Here is a 16018-nt window from a genome sequence, read left to right on the forward strand (position 1 = left end):
TGTCTTTTTATTGCAGTAATCTAGGCTAGAACTTGGCCAAATAGTAAGGCTCAAAAATATTTATTTAATGAATGGATTGAATTGAATTAATGGGTCTTTGAGGTCGGCTGCATTAGAAGAGTAGATCTGAGAGACAGAGAGACTAGTTTGGAGACATGAAGGGTAGTGACCATATATGTCTCATAATTAAGTCCTCTTTAATTTTCCATCCACCCCAAAGACACAAAAAGCCGCAAGCCCAAGAACTGAGCAATATATTATTTCCTATTAAGGAAACGAATTCTACTTTGAGGTGATGCTGCCTCAAATGCATTTAAAGGGGTTCACCAAGTATGCCTAGTCACCCAGGTTCAGTTCAGCATCCCTGACAATAATGGTAGCTTGGTGAATTTCACCCCTCTGGCAAGCTAGACCCTTCATTATCTTGCATGTTCATATTTAGTTACAGGGGATTTGCAAACACATTTCCTAAATCTACATATTTATTCGGTAAATTGATCTCTCACCCAAGTCATTCTCTGAGGAACCGCCAGCTTCAGCATTTGACAGAAACAGCCATTTTTTTTTTTTTTTTGGCACAAAGGCAAGAATTGTGCCAGCATGCGAGCTTCTAGATGTTTCACAAGGAGTTAACAAGAAAAGGAAATTGTCTACTGCTTCAACCTAGAAGAATGAATATCTTGTGTCATCCGTGGCTTTTCCCTTAACTATCTACAGCATAGATAGTCTTGTTCTGCAAAATTAAGCCATTTAAAGGGACAATAGAAGCAGACAGCCAGTGTCTTACACTTTGCTGTGAGTGAAGGGTGAATACACCACCCTATAGGAAACAGTTTATTCAGCCTCTGAAGGGTCAGCTGGGGGAAGCCAAACTAGGATTACACCCTGGCAAAGGACAATCCACACTGTAGGTAATTCACATGAAGATGATGGGAAATCGATAGCACCTCAAAGCGCTGATCCCTCTGCCTCTTTAGGGTCTTCAACTGGATATTAGGAAAGATGCTAAGCTCTGGGAAAGGGCTGGCTAAGAAAACAAATACCTCCTCACAGCAAAATATCTTGCCTCTGATCAGCTTGCAGTCCCCATGACTTTGCTGTAGCATGTTGACATTGCTGACACTTCCCTCTTTGAAATGTTCTCTTTTCTGGCTCCTGGATTGCCAGTCTTCCTGCTTCCCCTCCTACATCCCTGATCAGCCTTCCCTGGGACTCCCTCTTCACCCACCCCTTCAACATGCTAATCTCCTGGGTTTCATCCTGAGTTTTATAGCATTGTTCACTTTGTGCTACAGCTTCAAATACCTCTTTGCTTCAATTTCCACCAAGACTATATTTCTATTCTTTACTCTCTTGAACTTTAGATTTGTATCTAACTACCTGCTATACATTTCCATCAGGCTATGCCAATAAACATCTCAAATTTTACCAAAACACATCATCTTCCCCCAAAACTTCTCCTTCCCGCTATTCATCATGTTGATGAATAATGTCAAATCAGATGGGTTACAAAGTTGAACCTCAGATCAGCTGATCTGTTGGCCCTCTCCGACAGCTTCACTCCCACCCACATTCCATCCTGCCATTTATACACCTTATCTTCTTCCTCTCCTTCTCCAGCCCTACTAAGACTGCCTTAGCTCAAGTCTTCTTGCCTGGATTACTGCAACAGCTTCATGATTAACGTCTTGCCTCCCTTCCTCTACACCTTCTACATACTCACCTTTGTTCTTCAGTGATCTTTCTTTTTAAAACATGACTCTAAATCATGTAGATACCTTGCTTGCTGGCTGGCTGGCTTGCTTTAATTATTTATTTATTTATGAGAGAGAAAGAGAAAGAGAGAAAGAGTGCACTCATGAGAAAGACAGGGGGAAATGGAGGGAATCTTAAGCAGACTCCATGCCCAGCATGGAGCTCAACGTGGGGCATGATCCCATGACCCTGAGATCACGACCGGAGCGAAAACCAAGAGTCAGACATTTAACTGACTGAGCCCCCCAGGCACCCTTGTAGATCCCCTGCTTTAAAAATTCAATGACTCCCACTGCCAAAAACAGGATTTGGAAACTGCTCCATGAGAAAATGAAAAGTAAGCATGATTCTCAACAGATGCTTATTTATTTATAAATTATATCCAAGTATTATTCTAAGTCAATTATTTATAAAGTTTAATTTCTTCCTCTTGGAACAAAATAAAGGAATTTTCATCTTTTTACCTGATCCCAATGGATGAGTCTGTGCACCTGCTGGGGTGCTTACCCTGTGCTCTGAGGACTGACGGCAGCATTTATGCCATCCTCCCCTGGCGGAGAGGATGACGTCACACTCCTCAGTTTGGCATGCAAGTTGTTCACCGTCCAGCTTCAAACCACCTCACCAGCTGCATTGTCCCCACTCTTCCACCGCCATACCTTCACCCACTAGCCACTCTTCTCCACAAATGTGCCGCTCACAGGCATAGCACAGCACAAGGAACCTGGGCTCCGATGTCACACTCCTCCCTGCCAATGTCAAGCTGTGTGGCCTAAAGTCACTTTCTCTATCTTTCTGGGCTTCCATTTCCTCTTCTGTCAAACAAACATCATAATATCTATACTTCCCAGGGTTGCTGGGAGTATGAAGGGAGGCAGAGTAAAAAAGTGATCCATGGCCAAGCACAGCGGAGAGGCTTCATAAATGGTCCTCAGGAGTGGCAGGAGTAATTGGACATCGTAGTCCATGTGTTGTTCCCTCTACTTGGACTCTGTGATTCTTCTCTCTTTCAATGTTTAGTTTGAAGCATCACCTCCTCTGAGAAGAATTACGGATCCTCCCGAGATGGAGTGTGTCATTTAAACCTGTTTGCTCCCTGAGCCTCAATGGCATCATGTCATGGATCACTGCTTATTCCAGGGAACTGTGATTGATTGCTGGGAAGCATAAGCAGCATGCCCTCCTGTGTTACTGCTACTTGAGGAAGCCTTAGTTATTAATTCCAGAGTCCCCAGCACTTAAAGTGCCTAGTGCATAATAGGTGCTCAATAAATGTTTACTAATATTTCTATATGCAAAGGGAAAAGAGGGCTATTTAAAATGCATGCACATGAACAATTTCATATCACAATGATGGCTACTTATTTCATGGTTTACAAAGCTTTTCTACATATGTTTGTAATAAACAAGCTGTTAGCTCCCCCCTCAACACTGTAGCAACTCATAAAATAGATAATAAATTAAAGAGAAGTAACTGTTTGACAATATCCCTTTGATGACAGTTTTCTCTTCCACCCTGATCTGATGCCAAGTTAATGTTATCATAAAATAATTCCATTAACTGCAATTGTGCAGTTTACTGAGCCATTACTGTCATCAAAAAGTGAAATTATATTCAAAACCAAAAACAGAGGCTTACATAGGAATAAATGGCATTAACATGCAAACAAATTATATCCAGGAGAAACAGGAATAGCAATGTGACAGGCATCCCAGCCCATGCTCAGCATAAACAGATGATTACATTTAAATATTTATTCATACATGAACAATGAAAACAAATCACACTGGAAAGTGCCTTGGAGTTAAATTCATATTTGTTTAAAAAGGCAGAGGCTTATGTATTCCCTCTGACTGCAGGCTACATTGGGCTTGCCCGAGCTTTGTTCCGACAGTCTTACTGCCTAACATATGCATGACCAGGAGGGTGAACTAGTATATAATATTTACATAAGAAGAAATTGAGCTGGTGGGAGGGCGAGGTAGAGGCTGAGAGGGGAGACAGACAGAATAAAGCAAAATGCAAAATAAAATGCAAAAGAGAACATCAGAGACTATCTGATCACCTGATGCTGAAGGCAAGCACAGAAAGGCCAAGATGCCTGCCCCTGGATGAAGTGAACCAGACTGGGGGGGTGTCCACCGGATGTGTGAACCATGCTTCTTGGTTACCTATGTTGATGGAGTGGAAGCCTCAGTACAGGTATATGGTACTGTGCACACCATGGCCATCCTTCCTGGCTCCTAGGTGAGGGTTGGGGAGCAGGAGGTTGAGTTACCTGGGTGAGTTACCTAGGCTGGCCCTGTGTCAGCTCTTCTTTCTTCACTCTTTGAAAGAATATGAGGATCAAGTCATGTTTGCCTGGATAGCTTTGCCATAATAGCAAGGACTCCTTTCCTGATAACTTCTGCTCTAACTCATCTTTATTTTTACTGAAGTCCTATTGTGCTTAGGGATGATAGCACCTAAACTCAAGGAGCCTTGTGCCTCTCTGCAGCCCTGACAGTACCCAGAAAGTCAATCCTTCCATGAGGAGCTGTTCTCACTTAGGATAGGTCCCCATCATAGCCAACCACATTTTATACTTGCATGGTCCTCCAAAAGTTCTGGTTCTTCAATTCAATCATCAGATGAGGGGCGCCTGGGTGGCTCAGTGGGTTAAGCCTCTGCCTTCGGCTCAGGTCATGATCTCAGGGTCCTGGGATCGAGCCCCGCATCGGGCTCTCTGCTCACCAGGGAGCCTGCTTCCCTTCCTCTCTCTCTGCCTGCCTGTCTGCCTACTTGTGATCTCTGCCTGTCAAATAAATAAATAAAATCTTTCAAAAAAAAAAATCATCAGATGAGAAAGAATGTGCAGCCCTACTCTGCTAATTCTTACCTGTGTGACCTGTAAGTGTGAGTCAAAGTCTCAGCTTCCCTATCTATGAAAGGGGGACAGGAAGGGTGTCCCGTTTCACACTGAACAAGTGTCAATACCTGCCACGTGCTGTTCTCAGTACAAAACAAAGACAGGAGCTTGGGAGCTGACATTCTAGCAGGGAGATGACAGTAAACAAAAGCATAATTAATTACCATCTGATATGTTAACATCTAATTAGTTCTATGTGGACAGGGAGAAAAGATCAAAAACAGAGTGAAAGGGAGGGGAATCAGAAGTTGCAGTTTTCAACAGGGAGAAAAGGAGACATTTAAGTGAGGATATGGAAGAGGACAGGGAGTGAACAAGCAGATATGAGGGGAAAGGCGCCCGGGCCCTAAGTCAGGACCCTGAGCCACGGCAAGGAGACCTGTATGGCCGGCATGGAGTGAGTGAGGACTCAGATGAGATAAAGTGGGGAGAGGAGGCTTTCCATTGGGTTTTTATGAAGACTAATGGAGATAATAAGTGAAATGCACTTAGCAGGTAATAATCACCATGGCTGTGGCTGCTTGCTCTGTGACAGGCACTGTGCTAAGTGCCTGACATCCATTAGCTCATTCAGTCTGCACCACAGCCCAAAAGTGTTTTTACATCCTTGCTTGTTTTATACATAAGGAAACCGAGCTTGAGGCAGGCTACATAATCTGCCTAAGGTCATAAACATTAGTAAATGGCAGTGGTAGGATTCTAGTGCGAAATTCAAACCTAAGTAGCCAGCTCCATAGATTGTGCCTTTAACCACTGAGCTGACTGCCTCTCATAAGCAAAGGGGATGGGAATGAGGGAGATGAAGGAGGAATATGTGCGTGGAAGGGCAGCCCCAGGAGACTGGGAGCACGCGGAGAAGGAGGAGGAAGCAAGCAGTGAATAAGCAGATCCTTAACAAGAGCAGGAGGCATAATGCAAAAGCAAAGACAGGCAGCACAAGCAGGGAGCAGAGAGCTCGGTGCATGGCTGCTTGGGCCCAAGGGGCCTGACCACACACACAGCAGACACAAACAGGGGTCAGCCAATGGGCTAGCAATAGACCAAGGGGAATTCAGGGAGCCATAAAAGTCCCTACATTGTGATCCTCAAAAAGCAGACACCTGGTAAACATAACACTTCCTCCTTAAAAACAAACACACATACAAGCAAACAAAAACAACAAGAAAGGGTTAGGATTGCATGGACTATAAGCCAAATTTTGAGCATGGATCAAGACACCATTTATTAATTTAAATCTGAGTTTTTTAAATAAAAACCCTTCCTGTCTTGCCTAGGTAAAAACACAATACCAAGTAACATTTGTTACATTTATGAAATTAAGTACCAGATACTACATGGATAACTTTGTAGGTATAGTCTCATTTCATCATCAAAATACTAAGAATTGGTTTATCCCCATTTAGGGATGAGAAAATTGAGGCTCAGACAGGTCAGGTCACTCAGTAAGCTGGGCACAGGGACAAACATATGACTCCTTCCCAGGTCTGTCTAGTGTGACACTGACCACTGAACCAACACGCACCAACACAACATGAACATAATCACTGCTCCACATTTGCCCCTGTACTTTAGCCTATGGCAGCATTAGGATTTATAAGGAACATAGACAAGTGGGAACAAATCCCACTCTAGCACCATGTTCTGGATTTCTTCTCTTTTAGAGAGCCATCCTTACATAAGGGCTGCAGCATCATTTCTAACGTGCCTGGCCAGCAGGAAGGGAAGCTTTTCAGTGCACATATTGTGCAATTCGGGGAAGCACAGTCTTCTCTGAACTGAGTAATTCTACAGCTCAGAAATGTTGGGGATCAGCTCAGCTGGTTGTTTGAGCTTCAGGATAAAAGGAGCTGCAAGGAATTTTATAAAGAAGCTCAGTGCCTAGAAGATAATCACTTCAGCTCTTTCTGTTTCTCACTATGCTTTATACCTCCCAGAAGCTTAGTCATTCCAGAAAAGCCTAATGGATGATGGTCATATTGATGGCTACTGAACATCTTTTGGACACACTTCCTACGATTTAGGAATTTCCCATATTTTTAAGCCTCCCTCCCCATGGCAAAAGCTTGAACCTGCTCTGCCAGCTTCCATTGCTACTATGGCACAGATGGATGCCCAAAGACCTGCCCCAGACCTGCCCCAGATTTTGACTCAGGAGCCAGTGACATAAAGAGAGGGGAAAAAGGAAATCACATTATTGGGCTATGTGATAGAAATAAATAATCCTTAAGAAATTCTATCTTTCTCAACTTTTCTTCCTCCCTTACCCAATTGCATCCTGCATATTGATATAGGATAATCCTTTAACCCTCGCAAGCACTCATGTGCAGAATGTGCAAAGAAAAATGGCAAGGGAACAGCTAATGGGAGCTAGATCAGCTGAATTATGCACAGGAGGAAAGAAGACAAAGAAATAACAGGAAACAGGAACACAATACCAGACACAGTAAGTCCCCAAAGCAATAATTATATTATGATTTCCCACCAGCTGGCTTATAAATTTCAAACCTTCTATTTTCTAGTCTCCCAAGTAAAAGGCCTTCCTAGTATGGAGAAATACCTCCATTGCTTCCCCATGTCCTTGATGCTGTACTAAGAGCAAAACCATTGATAAAGTTTCTAAAATGAACAAGACAAAGGAAAACCGCCTTCCCTCAGCATGGGGTCTTAGACTTTCCTTGCAGGTTAGCCTATACTTTGTTCATGCGAAAGGACTCAAGATCAGGCCTGGATTATCTTAGAGACATCTCTTCTGACCAGAGGTATCCCTTATCCCCCAAAATGCACTTTGTCCAATAGGTATTTCATGAGTATCAATGATGTTCTATATGCTATGCTGGGGATACAGCAAGAAATAACAGACCACCCCACTCCTTAAGTAGCCAAAAGTCACTTGGAGTTCCAGCAACACCAGATTTACACTGAATGAAGAGCTAGAGATTCTGCAGGATGACTTGCCTTGAGGCAGAGAAGAAGACAAATGTGCAAATGCCCTTTCCTCCAGTAGAGGGAAGAGACAAAGACTAAGAGAGACAAGACAGGAGGAAAAGAAGAGAGGGAAGGAAGAAGGGAGGAGGGAAGAAAGGAAGGAAGGGAGAAAAGAAGGGAGGGAGAAAAGAAGGGAGCAGGGAAGGAGAAACAATAAAATAAACCAAAAGAAAAAGGGGGCAGAAGGTATGATAAATGAAGAATATACGTTCTTCTTGTAAACCTAAAGTTCTCACTTGCAAGATGAGATAACATATCTTTGCCTATTAATCTGGAATTATAATGTTTGAATCCTTGAACTCCTCCAAGAAACTCAACCCTTAGAAAGACCCATTCGTTTTCAAATAATTGACAAGTATCTCTCAAACATGGAAAAATACCCCTAAGACTTTAATACACAGTCTCTACTTTGAGTAACTGGCAAGTGAGAGGAAACAGACACTTCACTTTAAGAATAAGGGTTGGTGGGGGGAGGTGGATGGGGGATGGGCTAGATGGATGATGAATATTATTAAGAAGGGCACTTGTTATGATGAGCACTGGGTGTTGTATGTAAGTGATGAACCACTGAATTCTACTCCAGAAACGAATATTATACCATATAAAACTGCCTAAAATTTAATTAAAAATAAATTACTTAAATTTAATTTAAAAAAAAAATAAAATTAAAAGTTTTAAGTTAAAAAAAAAAAGAATAATGAACATGACATATGTTATGTGACAAGGTTCAAGACATTCATCTCTTCCAATTCTCACCTGAAATCTCAAAGAATGTTTTCGGAGAATCTAAAATGATTCATATTTCAGATGCCTTGTCAACTATGAAAATTTGTAGCCCATCCATTGTCATGGTCAAAATGATGACTACAGTTTTCTACTTTCTTTTGGGGAACCATCTCTCCAACTAAATAAGTCGATACTGTAAGTGGCTGACCCAGCCCATGGCTCCAGAGGTGCACATGAAACCACTGCACATTCATTTTCTTGGTCAGACTGTTTAAAACGATAGCACATGACCCTTAGCAGAGGACCCAGAGGCAAGATCTAGGGATACCCTGGTGGCATCGAGTATCTGGATCCAGTCATACCTGAGGCCAACTATGTTCTGGATTTTTAAAAAATATGAAATAAAATAAAAGTCCTACTCTCTCTAATAAATCAGTTTGAGTTGAATGTTCTTCATTTGCATTGATGAGAATCCAGGCAGTACATTCTCTATAAGTTTTCCTTATTTCCCATCACACACAACCAATCTGATCATATACACAATCACAACCAATTGCCTGCCTAACTTTACCTTATAGCCAGGATGAACGTAAATTATTCTTTTGCACATTGCATTTGAATGCCTCTATCTCCGAAGCCCTTCAAAAATAAACAAACAAACAAAAAAACAAAACAAAAACAACAGCTAACCTCTGTAACACTGCTCATCAAACATCAAATCTCTTAGGTGTTCTAACATGTCAGCTCAATTGTTGGCTACTAGGATCTCAAGGACAGACAGATCAACTGCAAATACCAGCTCATCTGTCGTGCACAACCTCCTAGAGCCAAATAACTGTCAAAGTCCCTAAGTTCTGCTCTCTCCACTCCCAGCACCTCTAACACTCAAGATTCCTGGGAAGTTTTCTATCTCAAATCAAATGAAGAATGATAGATGAAACACAGAAGAGCCTCAAATCACAAATCAAGTTCATTGGATGAAGCATAACTCTATAACATGTTAAGATTTATTTTTTTGCCTGAATGAGCTTAGAGGGAACAATTATAACCTATTCATAACTCTCTATGTTGGATTTTTAAGTTGTTTTTGATCAATGGCTGGTTGTAATTTTATAAAAGAATCTCTCCGATGACACAAATACTGTTATATCCTGGAGGAACTGCAGAACTAATCAATCACTCTTACATAACAAGCACTCACTGTGAAAATAATGTCCTCGACCGAACAATGAACTTGAACACATATTCCAAAGCTTTCAGGGTTCTTAGGATCGGCTCACATTGCTCCCCTCTGCTGGAGGTATCCAAGTAAGTCTTCAGCACCGTCATCAATTTCCTGAATAAGGGATTATGTTTTCAAAATACATCTCTTTCCAGCCCACAGCATGGTCATTAATTTGCTCTATAAATTATAAAGCATTCAATCAAAGGTTAAAGGTGGTGGAATAGCTAAGCTTACTAACTCGTTTGCAGCCATAAAAATAACTCTGCTTAAAAATATATATATATATATTTAATACAGGGGAGTGAATAAGTATTTCCTACCCATAGAAAACCATCAAAGAAAAAACTAGTGAGGAAAAAACCAATCTTTTGACTAGGAAAACTAGTCACAATCAGGATATGAGTGGGAATAATGGTGGGGAGAATGCTCTTTTTAACATTTGCTTCCTACAGAAAATATTCTAATAATATTATGGAATTCCCTTGCTGAGAAATTTTCCATGTTTCTTCATTACCAGCAAGGCAAACTGCAAATTATTCGGCCCAGCTTTCAAGACCCCTTTACTAACTGGCTTCTCCCAACCTCTCCAGTATCATCCCCATCTGTAACCATCATCCCCTGTACCCAAGCTATAATGGGTACTATACTTGGCCTGTGTTTTCTCCTTCCTAGCCTTTGAATCCCAGTGTCTACCACAAGTAGCTATTCAATAAATGATAGCTGACTGATTGACTGAATGAATTAATGTTTTCCTGTACTTCTACCACAATAAAATATTCATTCTAACCTATGGGTTTGCATATTTTTACTTAATCCAGATAACCCAGCATGGATGGAGTTTTATCAGTAAAGGGAGAATTCACACTGCCTGGTGCAAAAGGAAAATACTCAAGTTCCTTGTGCCCTAGGCATCCTGGTAGGGCAAGTTGGGGGTGCACAAGAAATCCCTATATGTACAGTAACTTACTTGTAAGCCAAGGTGGCACTGAAATGCTGTTGAATGTAAGCCTCCAGAACGGTATTGAAATGCTGGAATTTCCGGTCAGCAATGAGTCCTATTATGTAGATCTGAGGAAGATTCAAGGAATCAGTGTTTAGGGGTCAGACCCAAGGCAGGAAGCCATACTCACATGGCATAACTGAACCTCCAGCAAAATGATTTTGCTCAGAAATTAGCTCACGAATATATTGTTAGTAGTCTCATTAATGTAGTCTCTTCTAAAAAGCATTCCATGAAACATGCTACAGGGTATTGTAGGATAAAAGAGTTTCATGGTCATGTAAGTTTGACAAATCTCAGGATATCATTGTTAATACTGCCTTCTTTACAGCACAGTTCTTAGAGTCTTTAACATATTTACATCCATTGTGAATCTCTAAGAGGGTCATACAATGTCCAACACTTCCCTGAGAGTTATTTAATCAAAGGATCTTTTTGTTAAAAAGCTTCTTTCTTGAGGGCTAGCTTTCCAGAAGACCTTCTGGGAAGCACTGGATTAAGTCACGGTTGTCTCCAAGTAATCTCTTTAAAATGTAAATGTCACTGACATAAGTAGTTAACATATTAAAACTTTATTGATACCTTCGTGTGGACATGACACTGAAGAAACGTGAGATGGGACAGATCAGAGGAAGACACCATTTGGGAAGAGGGAAGAGGATAGATCAAGAAAGCATGCCACCATAAAATGGGCTGGGTGGGCAGGAAGGTATTATGACACTGCTAAGTTGGAGACTATGAGAAAGAAGAAGGTAGGAAACATTTTGGGTGCTTCACAACCTGGCCAAGGACTAGCTCCCAGCATTCATGGAAAGCTGAAGCCATTATTCATGGTATCCAGCTTCATGTACTTTCAACCAGTGCCAATATGACATCAACAATTAAAATTCCCCTTTTACTCACCCAGCCATGCTTTTTAAATGAATTAGAAGCAAACAAACAAACAAACAAATGCAGCGGCTCATTCATTCATTGCTCTGGTTGCTAAAAGTTACAATACATCCAAAAAAGTTCATTGAAAGGGCCACTAAGGCCACAAATTCTCAGTGTTCTCACAGTGAGACACATATTAATGTCTAATATCACTAAACACCTTTCCCCTCTTTCTTACCAAAGCATCAAAGACGAGGATATCATACTCATTACTTTGAGAATGCTCCATCATGATATTGAAGAGGGCATCCAGAGTATCTTGGAGAAACTGGACAAAATAATGAAGGTCATGTTAAAAAACAGTGCAGGTGACCCAGAAATCCCACTCCTCAGTGTATCCCCAAGAGAATGAGAGCACACATCCACCATATGCTGCATTCCAAAGGTTCAGGGAGCTTTCTTATCAAGAACCAGAACTTGGAGCAAACCAATTGTCAACCAACAGCATGAATGAACATATGGTGGCATTTTAATACTACAGAATACTCCACAGTGATTAAAAAAAAAAAAAAAAGAGCAAACTACTTCTACATGAAACAATGAAGATAACCTCATAAGAATTGTGTAGAGTAAGATAAGTCAGACCCAAAAATGTACATTATTTATTTCTCTATTTTCATGAAATTCAAGAACAGGCAAAAAAAAAAAAAAAAAATCTATCATAGCAGTTAGCATGGGGAGGGGTAAAGAAGGGGTATGAGAGAACCTACCACAATGTCAAAAATGTACTGTATCTTGATCTAGAGGGTGGGTAAATGGGTATATACATGTGTAAAAATATAGGAATCTATACTCTTAGGGTATATATTTTGCTGTATTACATACTTCAATAACAAACTTTTTTAGAAAAATAAAAAAGAATGCAAAGATGGAGACAATGTAATTCCCTCGCAGATGTTTCTGCAAGCTGCCCAAAGGTGACAGATCTTGTGAAAGGATGTCTGGAGAATTTTCCTGCTACTGATGAACCAGGAAGGTGGGTCAATAGTGCACATTTAAAGCGCTGATCTGAACATTCTACCATTGCTTCTCCATGTATGGAAAATTAACTAAAATCTGATACTCTTCCTTACTAAGGGATGGGTCAATATTTCCTATAGTCCCTGAAAACATACAGCTACCAAATAAAGAAGTTTAATCTCAGAGTTTCTAGCTGGACCAAGTTCCTGATGGAAACAAGATCACCAAGACCTGTGAGAAACACCTGTCCCATAGAACTGGACAGAAGTGTTGCTTAATTAAATTTATACCTCAGACTCTATATTCTCCAACACCATGTGGATACAATAATACATCTGACATTTGTATTGTTATCTGCTTGTTTCACTTAAAATGTGAGCCCTTATGTCTTTTCCTCTTTCATGTATAATGCATAATATTCTGTAAGCAGCAGGAACTAAGAATACTTTTTATTTCTAATAGTAACGTGCAAGTAGTACTAAGACATCACACTATTATAGCAACTTATGCCAACAAAAATAATTAATAGTTACTACTTACTGAACTCTGTATGATTTACATGTTTAGTTCAATATTATAACTTTGTGTTAGAGACTATGCTAAGTAATTTTTAAATATTATTGTCTTGAAGGCTCAAAACCACCCTATGAAATATGTCATATTCACATTATCACATAAAGTTGGTAAGTGGTTGAGCTGAGATCTACACCCAGGCTGATCTCCTTCCAGGAACTGAACACAACCATAGTTTTCTACCACTCAACATTCAACATCCTTGAACCATATGACCCTCTGAATTTCCCAGTAAAAGTTTCTCATGGCAATTTGGGACACTGTGTCCCTCTGTTAGAGAAAAAGTCCCATCTCCCTCAGCACTTCATTTGCCCCCTAAAGCCACCCAAGATTTAAAGCTCTGTCACTGGGGATGAAGACAAACAAAATGAAGCCCCACTGACCTTCACCACTTCCTCTCCATCGACGATCTTCAATTTCTCTAAATTCTCCTGTAGCAGCTGAGGCTTCATACGCCACTTCAGCAAACCCAGCAAGCCCACTGGAAAGAGTCCAGACAAGCAGAATTACTATTCTTGGATTGAACTGTCCATTCAGGAACCCCTGGGGTTACCCATGCACACATGCACATGTGCACTACATATATACAACTCTTGAAGGTTTCATTACCATTTTGGGTGAGCTTTGTGGAACACACCAGGGTGGAAATGGAGAACACATCCCGGGAGCTGACAGAGAGCCCCCCAACACTACTGGAGCTTCGACTCAAGGTGGCCCCCTTGTTTTCCACATGGTGTCGATAAGAAGGAAGGGTCAGGTAAGCACTGGCATCCTCCATCTTCTTACTCTCCCCCTGGAAACAACACCTTGGTTACTTCCCCCAGCCATGGGTACATGCCCAATGCCACATAGAGCTTGCAGTGGCCAGCTTACACATTGTAAGGTGCAGAGAGTCAGAATTAGAAAAAGAAATAACTAGAGAAACAATAAACAGCTGGTATGGCAGGGCTATTTTTCCACAAAACAGGCAAGAATCCAAAGTTGCATTAATGAAAAGGGGATTGACCAACTAATTGAAGGATTTGTGGATTTAATTAATAGCATGAAGGGAATTGAAGATTTCCCTGATAGGCCATTTTGATTTCTCCTAAATTTCTTGAGATCTTATTTTTAAAGTATACTCCACACCCAGCATGAAGTCTAACATGGGGCTCAAACTCATGACCCTGACATCAAGACCTGAGCTGAGATCAAGAGTTGGACACTTAACCAACTGAGACCCCCAGATGCCCCTAAATTTCTTGAGATCTTAACACACACCTACCAGCAAGATAAGGAATCAGCTTAAAGGGAAAGTTAAGAGCAAAGGCACTGAAGTCTGAAAGTCCTGGGATCTAGACCTTGTTCTACCATTTGTAAGTCTTGTCCATGCTTGGTCTCTGTGTGTTCTTTTTCTCATGATTAAACTTAAGATTAAGAATATTACCTAGCTCCTAGAAATTTGGGGCAGACTAAATGGGCATAATGCCTATAGAGCTCTTAAAAGAGTTGATAGACACCTAAATCCCTTGGCATGTGGAAATGCATAGTTACAGGTAGGCATTACAGGAGTTAAAGTTTATTGAGCACTTACTTACTACTGGAAGCTGCTCTAAGTGCTTTATATGCCTTGGTTCATTTCCTTTAAACCTCACAACTGCTCTTATCTCTGTCATAGACACTGCTATCATCCTCAGTTTACAGATGAGGAAACTGAGACTTAAGAAAAATGAGGACATTGCAAACTGACTATAACTGGACCTACCCCCCTTCCCCCCATGCCCCTCCACCACAAGTTCATTGTCTGTTGGGGAAGAATGTCTTTCAAGGCAAGAACTACCTTGATGTGCCATAAATGAGAAGAGAGAAGCTGTGCAGAAGTGGGTGGGGGTTTCCAGAAAACCCAGAGAGACTCAGAGAAAGAGTGCCTGGTGATGAAGCCTTGATGAGGTAGTGTTTGCCATGGAGACCACAGGCAAAAAGGTGTTTTCAGCCCCAAGGCTGAGAAAGCCAAGGACAGGTGTTGGATCCCTATGCCAATGTCTTAGCCTTATCCTCCTTCACAAGCACATGCTTTGTGTCCAGCCAGGTGCTAGCAGAGGCATCCCACATCCCCAAAGAGGGGTTGTGGGAAAGCATTCAGATAAGACCAAGGCAAACACTTCCCACTTCTCGAAAACAGTACTAGTCTTATGATGTAAAATAATGATGGTCAGTATCTGTACACCCTTTTATACATAGCTCTTCCACATGGGTCATCTCATTGGTTTGTCATAAATATTACCATCACACTTAAGAAAAAGGAAACTGATACTCAGGAAGATGTGTGAGATGATTCTAGATTTAGTCAGTGGCAGGATTGGGACCCCAGATTCTGATATATCTCCATTACCGGCAGTGAGGCATCTCTCAAATGTTTCTTGCTGGTATTCTACACATCCCACAGGGCTCTTTACAGACTCCATAGCCCATTCTTTCTTATTTTTTTTTTTTAAATAAGATTTTATTTATTTATTTGACAGAGAAAGAGACAGCGAGAGCAGGAACACAAGCAGGGGGAGTGGGAGAGGGAGAAGCAGGCTTCCTGCCGAGCAGAGAGCCCGATGTGGGGCTTGATCCCAGGACCCTGGGATCATGACCTGAGCCAAAGGCAGACACTTAATGACTGAGCCACCCAGGTGCCCCTCAATAGCCCATTCTGTGTAATAATAACCTTTTCCACTTATTCCATGTGCTATGTACCCATCAAGGTTGTGTTTAAATGAGCAGTCTCATGTGATACTCACTCAACAGTTATTCACTGAGGGCTCTCAGAGGGGGAAACAGAGGCAGAGAATTTAAGATTTTGTGCAAGGCCACACAGGTGGTGAACCCTGGTGAGTGGGATGCTATGGTCCCTGCTGTTAACCACTAAGCAATGCTGCCATCTTCCCTTGGCTTCCTATGCCCCACTCACTGCAGAGTTAATTCCAA

At 41.4% G+C, this 16018-nt stretch overlaps 1 protein-coding gene across 1 annotated transcript in view; it reads right to left on the reverse strand.

The window, feature by feature from the left end:
• LOC111140871 (dedicator of cytokinesis 2) overlaps positions 1–16018 on the reverse strand; it is a 406275-nt gene that overhangs the window by 320619 nt on the left and 69638 nt on the right. The window contains exons 18-22 of the mRNA XM_022493104.1: positions 13676–13859; positions 13450–13547; positions 11712–11801; positions 10568–10668; positions 9577–9711 (exon numbers count right to left, since the gene is read on the reverse strand). Coding sequence (XP_022348812.1) covers positions 9577–9711; positions 10568–10668; positions 11712–11801; positions 13450–13547; positions 13676–13859 — 608 coding nt within the window. The remainder of the gene's footprint in view (positions 1–9576; positions 9712–10567; positions 10669–11711; positions 11802–13449; positions 13548–13675; positions 13860–16018) is intronic.

Source organism: Enhydra lutris, unplaced genomic scaffold (assembly GCF_002288905.1).
Source record: "Enhydra lutris kenyoni isolate GAN:26980312 unplaced genomic scaffold, ASM228890v2 scaffoldscaffold5, whole genome shotgun sequence".
Taxonomy (NCBI): Eukaryota; Metazoa; Chordata; class Mammalia; order Carnivora; family Mustelidae; genus Enhydra; species Enhydra lutris.